A 26,293-nucleotide genomic window follows, 5' to 3' on the forward strand; every position below is an offset into this window, starting at 1 on the left:
CTGGAGCCGTGCTGAGAGGCACATTAGCCTGGAGTCAGCAATAAGCCAACAGTTGCTACGTGGCTGTCATTTGGAGCAATGCACATTGTATCTAGGCAGCATGGAGTGTGAAGCTCATGTTTGCAAAGTATTGTGTAGACACATGCTAAATTTTGGCAAGTGATTTAATGCATTATTGCCTCAGTTTCTTCAGCCGTAAGCTGAATAATATACCTATCTCCTTTCCAGAGGGCTTGTGAGGATGTGTTTGTGTTTGACTTCTTATTAAGGTGATACAATCAAACATGGATGGTTGCCAAAACTCTCATTGTATGCAAAGGGACCTGGGGTCCTTACATTCACACAGCTCCCAACAACAGAAGTATCAGGTCAAAGTTTGTTGTTCAGATCCAGGAAAATACTTGTAAGTAGTTGTTATAGCCCCCCTGAGTCACCACAGTTTCATTCTTAATTTTATTTCACTAGCTGCCTCCTAAATTGAATGGAAACATTTTCCCACTTGTCATATTTTAAGGTGTACAAATACTGTACGCAGGAGCACCTGTGACCTGTTCATTGCCCAGCAGTGACAGATCTGGTAATAATGTGCTTGCTGTTCTGGCTGTGCTGCACTTTGGTAACACCTAGGGTTTAATTGAAATACACCCTGACCTTGGTTTTGTTCATGAGGCATAGAATGGACATAATTACTATGAATCTACTGAGGGATATTATGGCAAAATGTTGTATTACTAATTTTGGCTCCACACACCCTTTTGGAAAAAAAAATAAATCACAAGTCTCAGTAAAAAACAATGTGCTGCAGAAAATTACTAAAACAAGTAATTTTCCAAAAAATTAACTTCTTATATTTCTATGTACCTATTTTTTTTCTCTCAAAATGCTATCACAGTATGATAATTGCATTGCCCCTAACAATTTCAAATTCCTTCATAATTAAATAAACAGCTTGTAAATTGCGGACCACAAAATGCCTGTGTTCCACTCTTACCTTAAGGGGTTTCCATAGTTACCAAGGACAAGAAGTTTAACCATCTTTTGCCAGACTGGAGGCTATTTGCAGCCTTAACTTTTTATCTCATGTCTCTCTTTCTCTTTGTCTTTTTGTTTATTAGCAGAATAAGGGAGTAATTTGGACTCAGTTAGTCACTACAAATGCAATGATGCAAAATGGACTCGGCTGCTTTAGTGAGTTACCAGCTGGGTCTGTTTCTCCTAGAAGGTATTTTAGAATAATGCGTACTAGCAATACAGCCTGTAGTTACCAAGGTTATGAAATACCTGTCAAGCACTTCTGCAACTCAACATCAAATAGTTCATACCTTAAAAAAGGAAGACACCTTTCTTGACACAGCATTATAGCATAGAAGTATTTAGGCAGATACCTATGTTAATTCGTACCCTGAAAAGCACTGGTGCAGATTTTGCATGGCTGCTTTAATATACTTCCCTTTCATCCCTCAGTGTTCTTTGTTTTACATATTGCAAAATGCATTTGGAAAAATGGCACTTGTTAAGGCACAAACTCAATTTTTTTATGCCACTGAAATGGACAATCTTCTGATTTGCTAATTTCAAAGTAATCTTTAAATCTTTCTAAATGACTTCAAAATTTTACCAGAGCATCTCTGTTGCCAAAGTATAGAAACTACTTCTAATCCACAGCTGCATTATATGCTCATCAAACGAAAATACTTCTGTCTTTTAGTGTGTATTATGCACTGAGGCCAAGAGCTCAGCAAGGCTCAAAGGATGATTTGTATGGGTAACAAGAATATTCAGCATTAGCACATGCAGTAGATAAATGCACATATTGTAGCTTAGAAAAGGATGTTTTGCACTTTAAAAACTAGACTCCAATTTTCTAGGATTAGGATTAAACTTTCTTAAGGGCAAGTATATAGTGTGCCAACATTTTTTCTTGTTCTTCATTGAACTGGCTACTGTATATCCATTCTTAGACTATATGGTGTTCTGAGCTGATATTTCCTATGTTTGTTTTTTATAGTTTTGACTAGGGAGAAAACTTGGTAATGAGTCAGGGCTAACATCCTGGATACCATCAGCCTTGCATTTTTTTTTGCTTTGCATCTCTTAAAAGGCACATTTTAATATGTCATATACTCAACCTGCAGATTTTTGCCTGCTAGTTTGAGATCCTGTAGTATGTTGTTGAAAAGGAAGTTAATTTATACAATTTAATGCTCCTATGTAGAAAGATTTATAATATTCTACCAGACCAAAACTAGTTTCTTTGAAATGAAGTATCACTGTAGCACCTTTAAATAGACGTTGTCTTAAATCACTGCTAGTCTGCTTAATACAAAGAAATATTACAGTGTTTCAAAGTAATGACCTCCAGTGTGACAGGAGTGAAAACTGCACTGTTTTAGGCCAGTGCTTTGGAATATTATATGATGTTTTATTAAACATTGCCTTTACGCATATTTTGTTGTGGTGCACAGATTTCTTCCAAATGGGAATCTGTGATCTTTGATAATAAACCAGGAGATTAAGAAAGCATCCTTTCAATCATTATAGATGTGCTGTGGTTTAATTGTTGCTCATGGAGGTATTTCTGGCATAAGATAGTGAAATCCTGAAGGTGCTTGTATGACTTCCCCTTATATCATGGTTTAATTGTTGCTCAGGGAGGTATTTCTGGCATAAGATAGTGAAATCCTGAAGGTGCTTGTATGACTTCCCCTTATATCATGGTTGGCACGTGAGATGTAATGACATGCTGCTGTAATGAAGAGAATGCTGTTATCAATCAGAGCTATTACAAAATTTCTTCTGTACAGTTGCCTGTTTGCCCCTACATAAGTATCTGTCCAGAAAAATATAGAAGATGAAACAAACAAAAAAGGTTCAGAGAAACTTTTATCAACTGAATTAGTGAAGTGAGAAGAGCAAAATGGGAGTTGAATAACTCAAGGGATCAGCAATAAGGTAGGAAACCTTTCTACCTTTAAGCAATTTTGATTTGAATTGAGCCTAAGTCAATACAGAACAAAAATTCCTAATGTCTACATGGGGTCTCAAGAAAATGAATCCAAATTAATTTTGAAAAGAGACTAGCTAAACAAAATTACATTTTTTTTTATGGACACTCCTAATTGAAATTATAGTGTCCTTGATTCAATTTAGCTTAAATTAAATTCTAAATAAGAGTGTCCACACAAAGATTTAATGCAGTATAATTAACCCACTTTAAAAGTTAATTCCAATTAAATTTCTAGAATGTTGCTGGGTGGACTAATACAAAGCTCTATTGTGGTGGCTTTTATCAAAGAATTTAAATTAGTTCATCACGAGTAGTTCAAAGATTGCTCCTATTCACACCACTGTAAGCAGCCTGAACAGAGAGATTAGGACTGTTTTGTCCCCTTCACCACTTGGGTGACATCCAGGGAAAGGTCAGTAATTCCTTTTAATAAAAATAAGTATGTCCTAAAGAAATATCCATTACATGTTGTATGATGTTTCCTATGACTTTCCTGTAAAATTAGCAAATGTTATGAGTTGTAATAAGGACACAAACTGCAAATGATGCTTGTGAGTAAAAGAATATTTATAAATAAAGGGACTTACCAGACTCATTTAGTTTAAAACACTATGAAATCTCTTAATTTCCATGTAAAACGAAAATATTTTTGCCTAGATCAATGCACGCTAAATTTCTCATTTTTAAAATGCCTATTTCATGTTAATTTCTGTTACATGCAGTTAAGGAGAAAATTTTAAACAGTAGGAGGACATGAGGGAGGGAACATGAAATCATGCTGGAAAATGGGGTGTGTGAAATAAAGCTGTTTTCTGTATAACAAAATAAAAGAAATGAAGAAAAAGACAGACTGGGTCAAACTCATCCTTGATTGAACTCCCCTGAAATCAGTGGTGATTCAGGGAGATTGAATATGTCCGGTCACATTTAGGTCTTTCTGGTCAGTGTCTTAGTGATTCAGCTGAGTCTTAAAAAGCTTGCAGAAGAGAACCACGAAGTATCCGTGGTACAGCAGTATCCACCCTGCCTCCTACACTTACATGCTTCAAGGGGTCACAGAAAATCCCAGCTATGTCCCAGAGCAGAACAGTGAAACATGCATAGAGGAGTATAATTTGCATTGTGAGTGTTTTGATTTATCTGGTCTCATGAGCAATCAGTTTGCATTGCGGGGCTGCCTATGTAGCCCTCTTCAGCCTCCACTGTATTTAACTAAAAATAAAATAAAAACCAAATAGATAAAAGCTGCTGGGCTTTGAAATCTCCCAGGTTTTTAGGCATTATTGCAATTGCTCCCTAAACTGTTGTTGAGACTTTTAAAGTCCTATAGCAGTGAAAAGGGAAAACTGAGTTTTAAGAATTGGGGAAAAGATACACAGCTATATAGCTGCAGTGATGCGTTTTCACTGTAAAACAGTCCCTTTAAAAAACACCTCAGACAGGAGCCAATCCATGAGGAAAGGAAAAAATAAGATTAGGAAGAGAAACATATGAGGTCTGTTGTTACCCAGTTGACGGATTTTGCATGATTTTTGCAATGTTCTGTTAAGAACATAGTATGTGTTCCTTTGTTGGTGACAAAGATATCCAATGGTGAAAAAGAATAATGTTGTTGTACGGTATTTGGGCAGGGAACAGCACGAGGTGTTTGTACCTCTCCTGACCTGAAAGCTCTAGTCCTCGGGGGCTCAGCCAGGTGGAAAGGAGTTTCAGGATGGAGAAGGCGGGGTGGGAAGCGGGAGGGTATGGTGAGTGAGTCCCCAGCAGTGTGGCTCCATCAGCCCAGCCTTTCACAGCCATATGGGGACACGCATGTCAGGCTGCAGGAGCATTTGCAGAGCAGATGTTGATAGAGGATTTCTGACCCCGGTGGAGCTCCCTGCCCACATTTCAGTCACTGTTCTGGGACAAGGGTTTACACTCATGCGTTTCAGTATTTTGTCGAGCTAAAACATATTGTGTGCTTGTCCCCTGGTATCTAAAGGGGAATTCCCTTGGCTTCCCCTGCTGGCATTGCTGCCAAAAGGGGATCAGTCTCAGACCCTGAGAGCATTTAGCATTCCTGAAAAGAGAGTCAAAAGAGTCACTTCTGCATAAGGTCATCCTGGAATTTAGACCTATTTTTATTGCTGTAATCCATGCTCTGTTCCATACAGACACTATTTTGAATTCTCCAGTGCTGATAATACTGGAAGAGACTTCCCAGAGTAATTAGCTGCTCAACGCACCTAGCTCCTCTTCATATGTTTGGAAATCTGCCATTTAATTTGCAACTCTAGAGTGGCTTGTTTACTAAAAAATGCAGATATCTTTGTAAAGGGTTTTTCTCTCAAAAACCTCTTTTAAAGAGTGTGATGTACAGCATACATATCTGTGCTATATAAAGGGAAGCAAAGGTGCATTTTCTGAATGCATCCCCATATTTGTCAGCTTGAAAAACGTTGTAAAAAGTGATGTGAATGCTCCTCACCCTGAAATTTGCTGGCACGTGGCTGAGGGAGAGTTGTGATAGTTGAACCGTGCTTTAGTTGAGATTTAACTGTGATGCACTTGTGATGATTTAAATTTACTGTGATAGTTTAATCACCTGATATCGGATAAATTCTGCCTATATTTTCAATGCAGTGACATTATAGCATCACATCATATTTTTTAATGGCAGATGTACAACACCAATCAAAGTGTGTTAGATCATACTGTATCATAAACCTTATATTGGGATAAAGCCATGGCCTTTGCACTGCACTGCTCCACTGCTGAGACAGTTATTCATAGAACCATAGACTGAACAGAAAGCTAAGGATGAGTTGCCAACAGCAACTAAACTGCCAGTGATCCAGCTAGGGGTCACTGGAGCTTGGGAAAATGTCTTTGCCACCTGCCATACCTCATTAGGCAGATCTTTGGGAATGGTGTAGAAGTCCTCTTTTGTAACCAAAGCCCACCGATACAGGAAAATCCATCAGAGATCAGAGTGAATGTAATCCCTTTCTCCTGGTGAAATAACAAAGAGAGATCAAAGCACATCAGACCCAAGACCTAATTACGAAAAAAAAAAAACCAAACAAAAAAAAAAACAGAAAAATGAATTGCGGATTTTGTTACAGTGCCCATAAGGAAGACATCTCTGCATACACGTTTGGCAAGGTTACCTTCCAATAGCATAACTACTGCATCTTTCAGGCTGTCCCTAAGGAAAACTGCAGTGTGCACATCTGCAGAGGTAGATTAGCTCTGTCATTCCTTGCTTCATCTTCTGCATTGGATCTTAAGAGGGCAATGCTTTTCGCTTAAAGGAAAATCTGTAGTACATAGAGACTAAGTATCAGATAAGCACATCAAATGTCAATTTAAAAAAAAGATTTTTTGAGTTCTGTGGAAGTAAATACCAAAACAAATAACTCTCCATATATGTATGTGTATGTCTCCATGGCCATAAAGAGAATATACATTACTGTACTAAAATGACAGATGATATGCACTTTGGTAATTAGAGCAATGCCACAGATGGACCTAAGGTCACGTTTGGCAACACATTTAATAACTGTGTGGTGCCTGGGGAACTGACTGGGCAGTAAGGAAATTCTTAGCATTTTAAACTACATTTTAAATCTATACAGCAGAGGGCACTAGTGTTATTGAATTGACCATAGAGTTGATATTTTGGTACTAGAAAAATGAAGGGGGAAAAAAATCACTTAGAAGACAAAGAAGTGTCAACAAAGACTAAAGAACCTGGTTGATGGTCTATGTTCCATGTGTGGATTTATAAAGCTAAACCTTCATGTGTCTCTAGCATAATGGATAGATATTGAATAGCAATTTACTCTAGTACAGAGTTCCAGATGGGTCTTTATGTAAAGCACATTAAAATATTTCCATAATGTTCTTCAAGGCTTTAAATGAATTCTCCACTGTGGTTTTGTGCTGGGTAATTTTTTTCTAGGGTATTTCCGGGGTATTTATGATTTCAAATTACCCTGATGTGAAATGACTGCTCCAAGACTTCCTGAATACTTAAGCTCTGAGCTGTAGAAAACCACCAGTATAAAAGAAAGGACCTTTTTAATACATTCCTACTGTCACTAGGAATCTCACTGCAGTATGTTAGCCTCATGGAATGATCACCAGTTGGAAGTGAGGACCTGGAAGGCATTGCTTAGCATATTTTCTGCTGTCAAATTGGCTTTTCTGAACCAGCTCCCCTGTATGTTAGCAGCACCAAGCCCAGTTAGCATGGTCTTACGCCAAATACCGCATTTTGCTTCCTGTATTATGAAAAAGGAGGGAAAAAAGTTTAGTCATGTACATAAATCCAAAGTTAAATCAAATGGTGGCTACAAAAGCTAAGATTTACTCTCACTGCTTCTCAGAAAACATTCCAGAGGAATGGCAATATAGATCTTCTGTACTTATATGTTAAACAAGATGCAGCTTAGACACAGAAGAATCAAAGACACCAACACGTATGAAAATATATTTAGAACTTTCCATCCACATCTCACAAAATGGTGATACAGTCTTCAAATTATACACTCAGAGCAGCTAATAACTAGTCAGTGACCAAGCTTGTATTTGAAGTATACACAGATTTGAATTTTGCAGAAACCTGAGGGTTGCAGAATTCCCTGAAGGTCTTTGATAGTTCATAGTTCTGAAGCATATGTTTGATTGAGACATCCCTAGCACAGGACTGGGGAAAAAGAGAAATGTAAAAGCCATGGGCAATTTTGGCCTTCAGCACAAGGAAAGAGCTGTTCTGTGTGACTGATTTATTGTTTGAGTCAATAACCAAAAATGGAAGGAGTGTAGGGCATTTATTTTAACAAGATAAAACAAAAGCATTTCTTTTAAAAATCTTTTTGCAACTGAGACATGGGAAATTTTTGTTTTGGTTTGAATGAGTTTTGCTGATCAATCTCATAACTGGATAATGTATTTGTTATAATGAAATAGTGTATTCAAGTAAAATATTTTTTTTTACCCACGGAGTATATGTGTAGTGATGGAAAGAGAAGGTTTGCTGGATAAAGGAGCAGGTGAAGGGAATGGTGGGATATACCATCAGGTGCACAAAGTCAGAAAAGGAAAGAAGTGCCTTGGAGTGTTTGCAGCATGGTCTGGCATCATCAGCTTTAGGTAGGCTGGCAGAGAGGCAGCTGAAGGGAGTTTATGCATACACTGGCTGACGTTGAGGGCACTTGCTCTCTCATGACCTTTCTTATTTTTACTACACTTTCTTGTTCTACAAATCCCATAGTTTTCCTGGTCCTTCGGTGCACCCAGGATCCAGAAATGAGAGTGGAAAGTAGCAAAAAGAAAGGTAGAGAAACCATATGGCATCTCACAAAGCTGGCATTTAATAGTGAATGGGTCTGAGAGAGAGCACAGAAGATTCCCGTCATCTCTACAAGCCACACACGCTCCTGGTGCCGCACCAGCCACACAAAGATAACTGGGAGCTCTGAAGCTGGACGTAGAGGGCTGAGTTCTCATCTTGGTTCCAGCAAAGACAATAGCGTTCCACAACTGAAATGGTAAAATAATTGGTTTGGTGTGTTTCTGTATCTGTTTTATTACTTGTTAATGGAATTTGTTATCTAGTCGAAGTCCTTAGGGGATAAGAATTTAAAAAATGAGAAAGGAAAGAAAAGACAAATCTACAGAATAAAAATACTAGTGACAAACAAAAATGCTAGCCCAATCACATTAATTATTATGGAAGATGGTTAATTACTATTCAACAGCATAGTTCTTGGATCACAGATCTTAACTAAGGAACCTGAAATTGATATTAGACTCACTGATGTAATTCTTTTGACTACTATGGGTAGGTTCTTCTTCATGACAGTGTAGGAAAGATGGGAATCATGTCCTTTTCACCCAGTTTTTGCACATAGTTTTACTACAGCTGGATTTTTGATGTAAAGGAACTTGAATTTTAGTAATTAATTGTTTCTCCATATGTGTTCAACACCTCTGAAGAGATAAGTGACCTTGTATGCCTTCAGTAAAAAGGAAGTGTGTCCAGCAATCACCCCTCCCCTCATCTAGTCTAGTACATTGTCCTAAACCGGTGAAGCTGATTCCAGTACAGTTGTTGGCTGAGGAAAGAGATGGAGAGGTGGGAGCAGTAATATATAACACTACAGCCGATGGATTCTGCAGAGTCACATGACAGGAGTGTAAGCCGCTGAGAGAAGTTGAGTTAGTTGCTCGAGGTTGCAAAACACATTAGTTTTGTGAATTTTTCATAACAAGAATGATGTTTTATAAATAACACTTACAGATCAAACAAACAGATACAGCCCAAGCTTTCCAATTCCCATTCACAGGTTTTTAACCATTATATTGGCATTCTCTGCAGTAATTTATTAAAAGATGAGAACACTTGCTAGCTCTGAACTGTTATAGAATTTTTTTTAAAGTGCAGAAATTAATTCTCAAATACACATTTTCTGAATATATAATTAGAAAAAAAAAAACTTTCATAAAATTAATTGCTGTGAGATGCAAGTTAATATATTTTTTTCCTGTAATGTTTTTTTACAGAAAGATAGTGCTTTTTTACATAAAATGAAACAGTTTGGAGCCTGGAGTGGAAAAATGTTGCCTTATAGTATTTTGTTTTATTGGATACATGTATTATGCATCTGAGTGCTCTAGGTTATAAATATGCTTTAAGCTTGCTGTAATTTATAAGGCTTCACTTTTTGGCTGATTTATAGCAAATTTCATTAATCTCTACAACAGAGGGACCTTGCACTGAGCAACAGAGATTGAAAATGAACTGAGGGCTGGGGGCTGTAAGAACTACCACAAATGAATCAGTACTGAAATTCTTAAAAGAGTAATTATCATTTGTAGTGTAAAGGTCTTTTTCTCCTTACAGTAAAACCTGTAGGATTTTTTTAGAGATGCCAATGAAACTGCCAACCCTGAAACTACGGAGATATATTTTTCAGCATTTAAATGGCTGTTCTTATTTCTGTGTTCAGCACACATTTTCTAATGAGTGTTTCTCTGCTGTTGGTGCCAAACAAAAGAATTGAGGAGGAAATACCATGAAATTGGATGATGCTGTTTAACGGTAGGGAAGAATTGATGCCTATCATGTTTGTTTGGGTTTTTGTTTTATTTGGCTTTTTTTTTTTTTTTTTTTTTTTTTTTTTTTTAACATTTGAAATAGGCAAGACCTTGCCCTGACATTTGCATGACCTGCTACATTCAGTATTAAAGGCTTTACTTCTAGTTAGACTCCAGTGCAGGAATCACATTTGTATAGGCAAAAGATTTTCACCCAAATGAAAGAGGAGTGCCTACTTGTTCTTCGTATTATCTGATGTTTTGTCTTACAGTGTGTCAAGAAGGTTAACACCTTGAATATTGTGATGATTCCTATCTTACTCAGTTTTGTCTTTTGAGGCCATGTCACTTCTTTAAACTCTGCCCCTGAGTTAGAACATTCCTTTTCAGGTATCCACTGTGGTTGAACTTGTTATCTGCCATCCAGCTACATATGTTATATATTGGAATGAGCAGGAAAAGCTAGTATCTGGCTTTTTCTTATCTCATTGTCAATTACAGCTGGCATACATAGCTGCACAGGAAACAAAATGCTACAATTTCTGTAGATATTCTTCCTGCAGAGTTTTGTGAAATTGGTAGAGCTGACTGGAAGGACTTTAGAAGTCTTTGCTTAGAGAGCACACTTAAATGTTTGAGACTAATCTAACATTCTCCTCCTTCTTCTTCTTTCAGCTATTCAAACTCCAGAAGGACCAACACCAAATAAATTATGAATGTTGAACAAGATGACCTTACATCCACAGCAGATAATGATAGGTCCTAGGTTTAACAGGGCCCTATTTGACCCCCTGCTTGTGGTGCTGTTGGCTCTTCAGCTTCTTGTGGTGGCTGGTCTAGTGAGGGCTCAAACTTGCCCTTCTGTCTGCTCCTGCAGCAACCAGTTCAGCAAAGTGATTTGTGTACGGAAAAATCTGAGAGACGTACCAGACGGCATCTCCACCAACACCCGGTTACTCAATCTCCATGAGAACCAGATCCAAATCATTAAAGTTAATAGCTTCAAACACCTGAGGCACCTAGAAATCCTGCAGCTCAGCAGGAATCACATCAGAACTATTGAAATAGGGGCTTTCAATGGTCTGGCCAATCTTAACACTTTGGAACTCTTTGACAATCGTCTGACCACTATCCCAAATGGGGCTTTTGTATACCTGTCAAAACTGAAGGAACTGTGGTTGAGAAACAACCCCATTGAAAGCATCCCTTCTTATGCTTTTAACAGAATCCCTTCTCTCCGGAGGCTGGATTTGGGGGAATTGAAAAGGCTTTCATACATCTCAGAAGGTGCCTTTGAAGGTCTGTCCAACTTGAGGTATTTGAACCTTGCCATGTGCAATCTTCGAGAGATTCCTAACCTCACCCCACTTGTAAAACTGGATGAGTTAGATCTTTCTGGGAATCACCTGACTGCCATTCGGCCAGGTTCTTTCCAAGGGTTAATGCATCTTCAGAAATTGTGGATGATACAGTCCCAGATTCAAGTGATAGAAAGGAATGCTTTCGATAACCTGCAGTCACTTGTAGAGATCAATCTGGCACACAACAACCTAACGCTCCTGCCTCATGACCTGTTCACACCACTCCACCTAGAAAGGATCCACTTGCATCACAATCCTTGGAACTGCAACTGTGATATCCTTTGGCTCAGCTGGTGGATTAAAGACAAGGCACCCTCCAATACTGCATGCTGTGCCCGTTGCCACACGCCTCCCAGTTTAAAAGGAAGGTACATCGGTGAGCTGGACCTGAACTACTTCACGTGTTATGCTCCTGTCATAGTGGAGCCACCAGCAGACCTCAACGTCACAGAAGGCATGGCTGCAGAGATGAAATGCCGGGCATCGACCTCCCTGACCTCTGTATCTTGGATTACTCCAAATGGATCTGTTATGACGCATGGGGCATACAGAGTTCGGATTGCTGTGCTCAGTGATGGTACATTAAATTTTACAAAGGTAACTGTGCAAGACACGGGTTTGTATACATGCATGGTGAGTAACTCTGTTGGCAATACCACAGCTTCTGCCACGCTGAATGTGACTGCCCTGGATAACCCTGGTTACACGTACTTTTCAACCGTCACAGTAGAGACTGTGGAACCTTCTCAGGATGAGGCACAGACCACCGAGCAGGTTGGGCCCACACCAGTTACCAACTGGGAGACCACTAACATGACAACCTCACTAACTCCACAGAGCACAAGATCAACAGAAAAAACGTTCACCATTCCTGTGACGGACGCAAACAACGGGATCCCGGGAATAGATGAGGTTATGAAGACTACCAAAATCATAATTGGTTGTTTTGTGGCTATTACTCTCATGGCTGCTGTGATGCTAGTAATTTTCTACAAAATGAGGAAACAGCATCACCGGCAGAACCATCACGCTCCAACACGGACTGTAGAGATCATTAATGTGGATGATGAGCTTACAGGTGATACGCCCATAGAGAGTCACTTGCCCATGCCAGCAATAGAGCATGAGCACCTAAATCACTATAACTCTTATAAGTCTCCTTTCAACCACACAACAACAGTTAACACAATAAATTCAATACACAGTTCAGTGCATGAACCGTTATTGATCCGAATGAACTCAAAAGACAATGTACAAGAGACTCAGATCTAAAACATTTATGACATTATGGGGTGGGGGTGGGGACAACAAAAGATGGTTTATAAAACAAATGACACAAATGACTGGGCTAAATCTACTGTTTCAAAAAAGTGTCTTTACAAAGAAAAAGAAATTTATTTATTAAAAATTCTATTGTGATCTAAAGCAGACAAAATTATGTGTATTCCTCAGAACCTGTTTTTGCTGCACTTATTTACCCTACTCTTTCCCTTTTTCCTCCCCAACCTACCCTGACTCCCATTTGCCATATTTTTCATAGGAGATCTTGATTCCCTAAAAGAACTGGTCTAGGAAATTTTGTAAGAATTCTGTTACACTTTGGGAATTTTTATGGTGAATTCTAGTGGTGAGATTCAGTCTATTTTGTCACTTTTTTCTTTTGTTTCCTCATGCCCTTTTTGAAATTATTCAATAGAGAATGGAATAATAACAGCAACTTTACAAATGAGAAAGCAAACAATCAAGCCTTTTTTCTTCCGTGTAATGATTTGCTCTGTATTTACTGAAAGCACCGTTCTGTGAAGAAATGGAAAACAAAGTAAAAAAACCAAAAACAAAAAACAAAAACAAGAAACAACCAAGAAATTAATTTACTTGTGAAAACCTATAAACCCCATGATATTTTAAACAATTCTAGAACCAGAATTTGTAGTTCAAACACTAAGATAAGATTATAAATAAAATACTGTTTTTTTCTGTACTTGGATATAGCTCTTTTTTAGTGTGGCATTAAGCATCAAAAGTTTGTTAAAATTCCTATAATATTCTGCTGTGATGGTCCAAAACATAATCACTTTAAAGAGAATAATTAAACCATTCTGGATCATTACTGAAGAATAGCATAGTTTTCATTTTAGATTATATAAGCAGCATAGTAGCAAACAAGGGTGTTTGGCTTTTAATGCAAGATTAAGATCATTCTTCTAATGGTGTTTTCAATTATCTCTATTATATTCCAAGATTTATTTCACAATACCAGAAAAAGTTTTGCAAGGAGTTCCAGTTATCACGGAATTTATTAGATAAAGCTGAAAAGTTTGTTCTGGTTTTTTTGTTATTTATAACTGTCAATAAGAAAATTCATCTTTATATTAAAGCTACTGGTTTCCAGTTCACTTGTTCTGGGACTTCTAGACATAAATATGAATTATGTTTAGCTATCTATAATAACAATAATCAAAGCTGTATCCCTACGTGCAAAATGAAATCAAAATGCTGTAAATGGAGTAACTCACAGGAAAAACTCCAAGGACTTTGTCTGAAATATATAGAAAGAACAAAGCCAGCCAAATCAGAGGAGAGTATAGGTTACTGTAATTTGCATGACAATTAGAATCCCTGTAGAGTAAAAAGTTTACATTAATATAAACTCAGACTCATTTACCAATAGGAAATGTACACCCTTTTCCTTTGTATTTATATACGTTCTCTGGATTTAGCTTATTGGTGTAGGAATGGTGTATACCTTGCAAGCTGAAAGCTAAAAGGAAGGCTTTGCATAAGAAAACCGGCTCCAGGACACTGTGTTCTTCCAAGTAGAAGTTCTGCCAAATCAAACTACTTTATGCATTGGCAACCGAAGAGAAGCATTTTCAGATGATTTAGATTAGGGGGAAAAAAAATATATATCATCTCTGAATGTCTTTTTACCTATTTTCTTCCTTAACCACCCTTACTGTGACTTGTCAGGGTCCTGTGCCAGGTAAATAATGTTCTTAGTTCTTACAAAATCTCTTTGGAGCTTTCTAGTATGCACTAGCATGCAGGACGAAGACCCTATTGAACAGTATACTTCTATTCTATAAATTTAAGAAGGAATTTCTGCTAGGTTGAGGGGGTAAATACCTTTTGTTGGAGGCACAGTTCTCAAGGTTGCAAGTGAATATTGTGGTAAGAAGGCCTGATTTAAAGAGGACACGGTGGAGATAGGTGACAATGAATCACACTCTGCAAGGAGTCAGATAAGTATAATACAGAATAAAACCCAAAGTTCTATAATAATCTCAAAGAAACATTTGGCAAGACATTATCCTTTGATGTACTACATGAAAAATAATATCTACTCTAAGGGAATTTTAATAGAGGACAAAGGTGGACCTGAATGTAAAACGTTGCGGTTGTGATTCCTAGCCTTACCTATTTCTTCAGAGTGCATTAGAACATTTCATTGGTGATTTCTTTTAAACATTGTGATAAGAATCTGTACAGAAACACTGTAATTACACATTGCTATTTGTACTTTGCCCATCTGGCCAGTAACATTGTGTCCATGACCAATGCTTATCTGAAAATTGAAGAAATTATTTCCAGGAAAACTAAATCTGGGCCATCTGCAATCAACAGGTTTCTGTTAAAAAATTATGGCTACTCTCTAACCGGCATTTGTGAAAGCACTTATGGTCACTATGTTTTTATAAACAGGTAGCTTTTACTCACTCCTAAAGGTCATGTGGAGGAAGCCCTTATGAAAAAAAAGGTATAGCTATTGTCAAGTGGGACACGTGTCAGTGACAACCTTTTTCCTCTTTGGAGTAACACAAAATAATATCAGTTACTGTTTCAAACAATATAAAAATTCTTATTGAGTGTTAATCTGGATTTATTGGCTAAGCAAAAAAAATCCAGATATTCCTGCTTGCTCAAAATAAGCATAAAGAAAAAGCATTTTGGTGTGTTTGATTGGGTGATTATATATGTGTTATGTGGAATCTATATTAGTTATGATTTTCCCAGCAGCTTCCCTACCCTTCTTGGAACCACAGAGATTATTTCTGACTCCTTCCTACTTCTGCAAAACACCTAGTACTTTTGTAGTTTAATTAAATACCAGAGTTAGAGAACATCAGAGTTTAAACTAAAATGAGCTCTGCAATGCAACCTCTTACTGCTCCCGTGACTACAATGTTAAGAATGAAGCCCAGGTCTCCTATCTGGCAGAGAACAACTGATAGAAAGCTCTAATGAAATTTCTCTTGCAGGTGACCACTTTATAGATGGTGTGTGATGTAAAAAAATTGATCAAAAAAGTTGTGATCTTGATTATGAGCTATCACTTTCTAGTGGGCTCATGATAAAGGATGAATTATTCTTCAGTTCATTTGATGAAGATGTTTGCCTACTGTCCTGTACAAAACCAAAATGCAAACCATTTTCTTTCCAGAATTGTCAAGTCTTACAAATCTCACTATATGCAGGAATAACGTGAAAAGCAAAGCGAGTTCCATTCAATTCACCATACAAGATGGACATTTCATTTTACTTTGAAAAGGGCTAAATGCATGACATTTATTATAGTAATTGTATTTTTGCTAAAGTATTCTAATGCATTAAAAATTACATGTAATGTTTTCAAGATTCCCTGCCCCCACTGGTGGCATTATGTAGGTTGATCACAGCATTAGAGAAAAGGTAACTAAATTAATATTGTACTTAGTTGTACTAGCTTTACAGTCTTGTGAAAATATTTTATAACAGCTGTTACAAGCTTTTATATGCCAGATATACCCATTACTGTGGTCTTTTTAATGAGGAGAATGGAAAATCTTTTCAAGCTATTCACTTTTTGCTAAAGTTTATATTCCATTTTAAACATGAACTAAGTGCAGCATTTTTGAAATTTTCACTTTCTCTCTAAGTCCAAGTAGTGAAGGTCTAGGAAATATTAGGAGCTACCTTGCAATTTCATACCAAAAGAAGTGAGTGAAGAAATAATTTATCCTTATCTTTAAGGTATAGTAAGAAAAGTTAGACTTCACAGTCTGGGTTTCTGTTTTTCTTAGTATAACTATTTAATGCATCTTTTCCTCATTTGTGCGGGTGTTGCCAAAAAGAATCTCATTTCAAACTTGCATCTAAAATTCAACCTACAGTTAGTCTGAAGGTAGTGGCAAACATTTTATTATGGAGGTGGTATTATATATTAGTATTGTAGTAGACTAACACCCAGAGCTATCACTACTGAAATAGCAAGGGTTCAGGAGCAAGCAGGGGGCTTGGGAAGATCCTGGGAAACCTACCCAGTAAATGTGCAATTTCTGTTGGCTGTGGAGCCTCTCTCTGTAGTGGTGCCCTGGAGAAACACTGTGGCTGTGTGTGGTTTGCAGCTGAAAGAGCACAGCAGGGCAAGAGTGCTTCGGGTTGGGAACAACTTCGTTGGCTGCTCCCCACTTAAGAGCATAGATGCAGAAGTAATCAGGGTGTAATAGCTCAGCCTTCAGCCATGCAGTGTATGACTAGAAATGATTGGGGGGGTTTATTTTTTTTTATCACTTTGAACCACAAGTAGGTTTTAAGGCTTAGTGCACACCAAAAAATTGGAAACTTGAAGAATAAAAATAAGTCTCAGAGCTACAGTGTAAGTTTTACACAAATGGCAGTCGTATTTCGACGAAATGCTAGTCCTCATTTGAAGGAGTCTGGGAAAGTTTTTTTCCATAATAACTCTATGAAGACAAATTAGTTCTGTACTTCAATAGCTACATGCTATTTGCTTCAATAGGTCATTTTTTTTTAGGTGAGATTTGTTAAACAAAATATTGTGTTTAATTTGTTTTGGGTTTAGTTCTTGCTTTCATGCATTTATAACTTAGACCTAGACTGTCTGTTAATTGGAGTGCTCTCTAAAGGGCTCTCTAAAGTGAAACCTGACTGACTTTCATAAGACAGAAATCTTTCCGATACCGTAACTCCAGTGAGGTATGTAATTTTGGAATGAGGAGGAGACACTGAAATGATACTTCATCAAATGATTTTATGGCTACCTTTTGTAAAATAAGAAAGAAAAATTAAAGCCTAGCATTTTTGAGAACTTTGAAAACCAATATGTTAAAATAGGAAACCTTATTAAAAATTTGAAGAAATTAGAATGTTATTGGACTTGAAAGTAATAGTATGATGTAATAAAGGAAGAAGTGGGAGTCATATATCCCAGATAATCTTTACATCTTTTCTAACACAATTTGCAAACTCAAAAATTTGAGTCACTTTTTTATGTATCATACAGCTTGTGCAAGGATTCTGGCTGACCTATCCATAGTTTTCTGTTTTCTTCTTAATTTTTGCTGTACGTGTATGATGCAATCTCAGTTTCCAGCTCTGGAACAGTTTCCCAGACAGCGCATGCAAAGGAATTCTCTGCGAAGTTATCCCAACTCCACCCGTTGGAGGGTCACGTTTAATATTTGCTGGGGCTTTTTTCAATGTACTTGAAATGGCTTGTGCAGTGAAAGATTCCTTAGTTTCTTTCATCCTTTACTACGATAGTAATATACGATTCATACCATAGTTTGGAGAAGAAGGTTTTGCATGTATTATATTTTCATCAAATTTAAAATTACAATTGTATTTTACTGAAGTAAAAAATCTTGAAATCTTACTTGAAAACTACTGTTCCTTTCACAGTAGCTCAGTTAAACACAACCTATTTAAAAAAAAAAAAAAATAACAGAGAGAAACTACATCATGGAATGCTGTGCATGCACATGTATCTGTATATGTGTATTACTTATAAAGTGCTTTTACAGGTGAGATTAAAGGAATAGAAGAAGAAAGGTATAACAAAGAGAAAGATGGAATAAAAGAGCTGAGAGAGAATATAGTAAAACAGAACTGGAGTTAGTGGACCACAGACTTAATCCAAGCCCTATGACTAATTTAATTTTGTAACATGTAATTCAATTTGATTTCATTTGCTCATTTAATTCCTCAGAAGGACAGTTAGTTGTCTAAGCAAAAAAGTGGAAGTCTGAATTCTGTTCTTAACAGTACTCACATGATGTCAAGTAGGTCTTCCTTTTTCCTGTCCTTCTTGGCTTGCCACTTCTGTCTAGCTGTTCAGCTATCATTTTCTGAAGCTTTCTTCCTGAGGCATCCATCTTCCAGCCTGTCTTGGGACTGAATTCCAGTGATCAATGGGACAGAAGACAGGTCAGTGTTGTGTTACTAAGCAGAGCCTCTGCAGCTTTGGGTACTAGGTATTTAAGTCCATAAACTCCTAAGCAATTAATTACTTTATACTGGAAGGCAGTTTCATAATTTTTTTTCTTTTTAATATTGTATATAAGATTAGAGCTGTTGATCACCTGCCATTTCCATTTGCTAACTAACTATCTTCCAGACTGACATAGTCTTTTTTTTTTTTTAACCTGTCGGAACATAGCTTTCTGAATATTTTCTGATGAAATATTTGATCAAATTCTAAAGAATTGAAGAAAAAATATCAATGTCTTTGAATATTCAGACTATAAAAGTATTCCACATTGTATAAAATTACACTTTATTAAAAAACAACAATAAATAACAATGGTCTCTGATTCCTAGAAAGCAAATGCCTAAACAAACAGTACTTCATCCCCCTTTTTTGTTGGGTTTTTTTTGGTTAAGAACAGTTTCTCGATTTGACTCAGCAAAGTCATCAAGGCCTTATCAGACTTAATAAAGCAGAGGCACTGAGAAGTTGTATGGCTTGTGCTAAGTTCCATACAGAGGTTTTATGCTTTTTTTTTTTTTTTTTTTTTTTTTGTGATAATATTCTGTTGCCTGTTTCAGCAGTGTTTCCATCAAGATGGATATGTGTAACTATTGTTGGAAATATTGTCATCTCTTGTTTCTACCTAGAGAAACATTGGCTCTTGGAGTTTATCTTTTCAACTCCCTGCTGATTCCTGAGACTCCTGTGGGGAAACAATCAGTTCTGTACTGAAAGGGAAGCTTTGGCCCGCCTAATAAAATAACAGAATAATAAAGAGCTGGACCAGGCAAGGAAGAATAAAATAGAATGCAGTGGTAATGGGGGGAGAAGAATCCTGAGAAGATAACTAAGCATTATAAGGAGGTTAAAAACCCCAAAAATTAGAAAGAAGGAAGTTGAAAAGGTTTGAGAAGCTGTTTTCTCCTTTTGTCCCCTCCTTTTCTTATTCCATGCATTTTGTCTCCTGGTATGGCTGGGTAACAGTTGAACATTATTGATGAATGCATTCTCAGTAGGAACATAACTGATGAATGCATTCTAAATAAATCACATTGGAAAGTGATGGAATATTTTAGAAGTTATAAAAGCACAGTCTTTAGACTTGTATGGGTTAAACCAGTCTCAGAGAACTATTGACGATGTTACGATATTGTACTAAGACACTAAGAGGTGACTGTAGGTTGGAATTCTGAAAAAAAGAATATTCATACTTTACTAGTAGAAAACAGTTTCCCAAGAGAATTCTGGGAGCATTCAATTGGTAATTTCTGCATGTAAATATCAATTTGACATTAACGTATGCTGAATTTGAAATTGGTCCCTCAAAGTGAATCTGGAAGAAGCACTAAAATGCATAGGATGATAGTAGTGAAATGTTAAATTTAGTAGAACTATCAATTTCTATCCTCTGGGATTATTTTCAGTAATACAGTATTTTTAATTAGGAACTAAAACGAGGTTTATTTGTACATTTTCTCTCCCTTTCTCCCCTCAAGTGGGGATTACATTTTTTCCAGGCTAATATAACTGGTATAAGAATTTTTTTGGGGAAAAAAAAAAAAAAAGTTATCTTGTGAAACACCTGGTCATTTGTTAGTGTGTTTTTGCTTTTTGTTTTAAGTTGCTTTCTTTTTGCCTTTACAAACAAATATAATTGAGGAAATGAAATGGTATGATAGAAAATTTGACTCTCTGATGAAATTTGTGAAGGTTCAGGGTTTATGTGTTCTTACTATTTTCTTAATTTCATTCAAATTTGCTATCATGAAAGAGTAGGAAGGCCAAATAAGTCCATCTTTTAATTTTTTTCAGGATTCTTTAGGTTTTGGATATGCTTTTTTCCTCCATTGGTCAAATAAATTTTCTGTGGGTTTTATTATGTTTCAGATTAGAAGCGTTTTTCCTTGCCTCTGTTTACAATTTCAGCTTCTTCCTTTGCCTTCAGTTTTCATGCAAAATATTTCCTCAAGAGCTGGGTCTTTTTTTAATTATATATTTTCTCCATGATACACGGTTGTAGGATCTAAGTCTGCATTGCCCTGCTATGTAACCTCCCTAACTTCATGGCAGTATCTGCTCTCATTCACTACCCTCACAGCATTATTGGGTTCTGTCACTCTTTGTGTCTCATTGAGAGTCAGTCCATAAAGTCATTAGGCGTCGTTCCTCCACGCAAACACAGAACATTGCTGTTAAATGGAGGTGTGCAAGAGTGTGGCTGTCTAGCACTCATTTCAAGGCTTAACAGCAAAACACAGTACACTCAAACTTTACAGGCTTCTGTGGCAATTAGGGTTTGGTTGCAGAAAACCAGCAGAACAGCCTGACTGGTGTGACATAATTAATTTCTGGTTGTATCTTAACATGGGAAGATGCTGTCTCTGAATAGGAGAAAAATACTCCATCTCCTGTAGTCTGTTTGACAGCCTTATAAAAAAGAAGCTGACTTTTTCAGTAAGCTGTTTTCTTATTTAAAATTGCTGAAATCTGTTAGTGGTTTAGATTTCTGCAATTATACTTCGTGCATTATTGGTGGAGGTGCCGCAATACTGGCATTCGGTCAACATCACTGAAGGATTGTATCAGCCTTTTTTTAAACGGATTTTCTGTCTGCTGACCGCAGTTAATTATGGGTCTTTTTTTAAATGACTGTTAAGTACTGATAGCGCAGTTATGGAAGCACATTACTAGGAATGATGCCAAAATTTTACAGTTGTGCAAATTTATGGCATCTAATCCACTGCTAGTGGTCTGTTGCTCTAGTTTAATTTTAAAGTTGTGATCTGACATGTGCTGCTACAATGGTTCGGTAGGGAAAGTATTTTGTTCTTTTAAAATGTTATTTAAGTCCTAACAGAATTGTTGGGCCGAGAACCAAGTCCTTCACATTGCTTTGCTGCAACAGCGTTGCAGCTTTGACTTTAAGGATGTACCAGAAGCGTATAAGAAGTATTCAGTTTCTGCACCTGCTCTCCTGCGCGCAAGAGGGTATTCAGTTTCTGCATCTTCTGTGACAAATGCAGGTCTCTGTAAGAACATTTACTCTAAGATACAAATGCTATCAGACACATTGCAAATAGAACACAGTATATTCATTGTGGGGTAGTTATAACATCTCTTCCTCCCGAGTTTTGCCTTGTTTAGCTTTCTATATCCTCATTCAAGTTCCCATTAAGTGCTGTATCTTAGAGTAGCTGCAAAGGGTTTGATAGTTAAAAACCTGTCTTTGGAGCCTAAGTTTTGCAAAAGTAAATGAGTTGTCACTATATGTCTGCTCAAACTGCTCTCTGTCCACCCCTCACAGAAACTTCCAATAGTCATATTTCTCTGCAATCCTAATTGATAAGATTAATTATCTTTATTCCATTTCATTTCTCAGGGTATTTCCAAGGAATGGCACAAGTAATGGCCATAAGAAGAAAGAAGCTGGTGATGTTTCTTCCAGGACATAAATGAATCCAGATAATGTTTGTCTGGATGACAAAGCCCATGAAAAAGCTATTAGAAGAAATATATCAGTCAAGACACCAAAAAAAAAAAAAAAAAAAAAAAAAAAAAAGCAAATACAAATTAAATTATATCCTCTGTTGTATACATACACAAATGTAGATAGATAGATAGATACATACATACATACATACACTGTCTTGTGACTCATGCTTTTCAGCAAGTCTGCTCTGGAAAGCAGTGCAGATGCAGTGGAGATGCATTGCACTTTCCGAAGAGTGGCTAGCTGCCCACCTGCATGCAAAGCAGAAGAGGAAAGTAAGACACAAAAAGCTTTTGGCAAAAGTAAAAGTTCTGGTGTGGACAGGGCCCGGCTGTTCCCGAGGTAAGAGCTGACCCCCTGCATACAATGCAGCAAGTCTGGAGGATCTGCTATATGACAGTAAACTATGTTTCCTTATGTACAATCAGGGAAAAAAGGTAAGACAAAACACCAGGCAATGCAGAGGGTGGTCTAGTTTAGGTATCTTAAAGTGGAAGAAAGCGAATGTCTCGGTCTGTAGTAATTCTGGTTGTGCCACTGACCTGTGGAATCACCATGTTAAAACCTCCTTATACAACCTTTTGAAACAGTTTCGCCATTTGCAGAATGTGTTGGGAAATGCAGATGCAGAGGCAGTGAATGCTAGTCACTGCTGTGTTGCTCTCTTTGTTGAGGTTGGACTTACTTTAAATTTGTATTTCCCAAGCATTCAGTGCTTCTCTTTGAGAACTTCAAATGGAAGGGTCAGCAAGTCATGATCTCCAAGTAAAACACACACATGATTTTATGGTGTTACTTGTCATGTTTTGTGTCTGTTGTGCATCTGTGAAAGCACTGCCAAGGCCATTGGGGGCACGTCGGAAGATGTGAGAGGCCACCAAATAACACAACATCCTCCCTGTTTCTTTTGTAGCTTCTCAAACATTAGCTGTGGGACAGTGGGCAAAATGGCATTTTCCATCCTTTAGGAAGGAAGTGAAGGGATGCAGGAAGGATACAGGCACAGATACATGAAGCCATCAGAAGACACACAGAGCTGTGGGGGGGATACACTTCACCTGGGGAAAGCTGTAAGGAATTGCTTGCCATCTTCCTCCCAGAGAAAGGCTTTTCTTAAGTCAGTAAACATTTGCAGACTGCTGTGGGATTTTTCCTTTTAGGAGCACATTCAGCCTTCTCAGTTTCAACCTTGTCTTAAGTATGGGCTTAAGTGTTCCATCGTTAGGCAGAGTGATTCAACCAAAGGGCAGAACGCCCTTCTGGAGAGGAAACAATACATTAAAGAGCTAGGGCTTAATTTCTGTGTAAACAAACCGTGTGGATGCGCATGCCGATGGGAGCAGGAGGGATCGCGGCCATTTGCTGCTTCACCAAATCTTTCCACGAGGCTCTTTCGGGCAATTTACAAACACTTATTCATGAGCCCCTTCCTCGTGGTCTGTTAGAGGAGGGAAAGGCCATAAAAGGTGCCTGAGCTCTTTCTCCCCAATGCCTGCATGCTGCGAGCGCCCGAGGCAGGGGGCGAGGGGCGAGGGGCGAGGGCTGGTCCCGCCGGGCCGAGCCGGGCGCCCGAGGCAGGGGGGGGTGTTTGCCCCCGCGGGTGGGACGAGAAACAAGCCTGCCGAGAGCCGGCTGGGGCGCAGCGCTGAGCTCTGCCCCTCCGCGATGGACGAAGAGCTCTGCTAGGGACTCGGAGGTGCCGCGAGTTTGCAGGTAGCAGTGAGCTGGGTAAACAAGGAGAGGGAGACTGAGTTTTGAATAATTCTAGTTTCAATTCCGTTTGCTTTCATCTCTTTAGAAAACTAATTATGTCAGTGTATATGCGTATATTTAAAAGTCTTTGGCTTTTGTGTTTAAAAAAATTTTTTTATTGTCTTTGATCTTGGCGTGGGGAGTAGCCTTGTAATATTAATCTCAAAGTTGAGGATGCCTTTGGTTCCCCTTAGCGAAGCATGGTACCTACCTTAGAATGGAGCAATCTGGGACAAAGATCAGTACATTACATCCTGGCACAGGTAGAAGGTAATTTTACTTCTTTTCCCTTTCACGGTGTGAATGCTGTGCTTCCTTCTGGGCCCTAGTATGTATGATACGTGTGCTACAATGTATGATTATTGTTGTATTAACAATAATGTTTTCTATGAAAGATCTGGAAGGCTTAATATCCAAGCCTGTGTCTATTCTTGGCATTAAATCTCCAAGCTCTGATAGTTGATAAATCACATAATCAAACAGGTGATTTTATTGCTTATTTTTGTCTTTCAATCTTCAAGGCTTAATGTAATTCTTTAAATGCCTAGTGTCCGACTCCTTTAATCAAGGTTGAACACATTTCTATAATAAATTTGTTCAAGCAGCCTGCTTCCTCAACAGTGCGTTGTAACACAGCACATAACAGCAGTATGTTGTAGAATCAGTATTTAAAATTTTAATGCTGTTCTTTCAATTAATAAAGAACAGGGAAGCAAAATAAATATTTCCTAACTCTAGCATTCAAATGCAAAGATGCACACTTTTTGTGTATTAGCAATCCAAACATTTTTGCATTCTTCCAGTTTATGGAACTGAAGAGCAAAGCTGACAAAAAGCTGTGGTTTTTTTTTTTCAAAACCAGAAAAGCTAAGAATAAAAAAGCAGTATAAACACTGAAGAGTATGTGTGATTATGAAGAGTATAGATATTTGAAATCTTAAGAAATATTTAATTTAATAATAATTATTAGGAGGTAGAGTTGCTGAGTAAATCTAACATAACCAGCATAGCTTAAGCATTCAAATATATTACTTTGACTAATACTTAACCTTGACACATTGCTACTAGCAAATAGTTCTAATGTCAAGGAAGTGTGGTGAGGCAAAATGATGTACAAAAAATTTATTCTGACCAATTTTATGATAAAAATCTGATGTGGAGACCGGTAGAAAATTTGACTTGTCTTCCAATATTGGCACAGTTGTTCATTTTTTTGGGGGCGGGAGGAAACTGTATTCTGTAATTCCTTGTTTCACTTAAAAAAAACCAAAAACCAAAACCAAACAAAAAGCCAAACAAACAACCCAATCAAGTCTGAGAAAAAACATCTGGATAGTGACATTCTCTATGGTGCCGTAAGTTTGTCTGGCTCTCAAAATTATTTTCTCAAGGCAAAGTAGAATAATTTCATCACAATCTCATCCTAGAAAAATAATTTTTGAACAGATTAGAAGTCACTAACAAAGTATCTGCATCAGTGTTCTGACTCTTTAAGTTAGGGGAAATGGGTTGTATGGTTAAAAATTACTTTTTTTTTTTTTTTTTTCACCAATAATAACCTAGGAAAATATAACATATAAGCAAGTATGGTTTTGTTATTGTCGTTGTCCATGTGAGATGAGACAGAAATGCTAATGACAACGTTCTGTGGGGCAGAGTAGGACTTAGTTTCACAGTATTTTTTTTTAAGGGGAATTGAAAAAAATCCATGTCGATTTATGAAATATCTGAGGGAACCTTATTTTTTTATAGTTACGCATTCTGGGGATTTTGGGGTGTTTGCTGGCTTAGAGTATTCTGATATAATTAGTTTTTTAAAGAAAAAAGTCCCAGTCTATGAAGGAGACTGGGCAATTGTCAGAGGTCTGTGGTTACGGAGCTGTGAGAAAAGGGGCCTTCATTACAACTGTAAGATATGAAAAGAAAGCCTTAGCTTGGAGCCAGGTACAGGGAATAGATTATAAAAGGGTTTGAGAGCAAGCCACGCGGTTGGTACAATGCACGGGAGAGAGCTGTCGCTGTGCTGCAGGCAGTGGGCATACTGGGATAGGTGAGCTTATTAAGTGCCAATCTGATATGATCATGCTGTTCATGCTGGTTTATTGTTTAGTGCTGGACAATGTATTTCTACTTTAATAGAATCACTGTTTTGAGGTACATGATATCTAACATTACCAAAGCTGTTCAGTGCCTCTTTGAGATTCTGGAGGGATTTTTTGTTGCATTGGTTGTTGCCCAGTCAAGTGATGCAGGATCATGTTGTTCTTGCCTTCTGCCCCATTTCTCTCGTCAGAATTTGGGTCCCCTGACCAAGGCTCTGAGCTCTGGCAATGATGTGCATGTGAAGA

The 26,293-nt window shown here is 37.6% G+C and overlaps 1 protein-coding gene across 2 annotated transcripts in view; it reads left to right on the forward strand.

Annotated features, from left to right (window-relative positions):
• LRRC4C (leucine rich repeat containing 4C) overlaps nt 1-13,774 on the forward strand; it is a 98,153-nt gene extending 84,379 nt beyond the window's left edge. For both annotated transcript variants that reach the window (XM_040602336.1, XM_040602337.1), the window contains one exon: nt 10,769-13,774. In XM_040602336.1, coding sequence (XP_040458270.1) covers nt 10,810-12,726 — 1,917 coding nt within the window. In that variant the 5' untranslated portion in view covers nt 10,769-10,809 and the 3' untranslated portion in view covers nt 12,727-13,774. The remainder of the gene's footprint in view (nt 1-10,768) is intronic.
• The last annotated feature ends 12,519 nt before the right edge of the window (nt 13,775-26,293 follow it).

This window comes from Falco naumanni, chromosome 7 (assembly GCF_017639655.2).
Source record: "Falco naumanni isolate bFalNau1 chromosome 7, bFalNau1.pat, whole genome shotgun sequence".
Taxonomy (NCBI): domain Eukaryota; kingdom Metazoa; phylum Chordata; class Aves; order Falconiformes; family Falconidae; genus Falco; species Falco naumanni.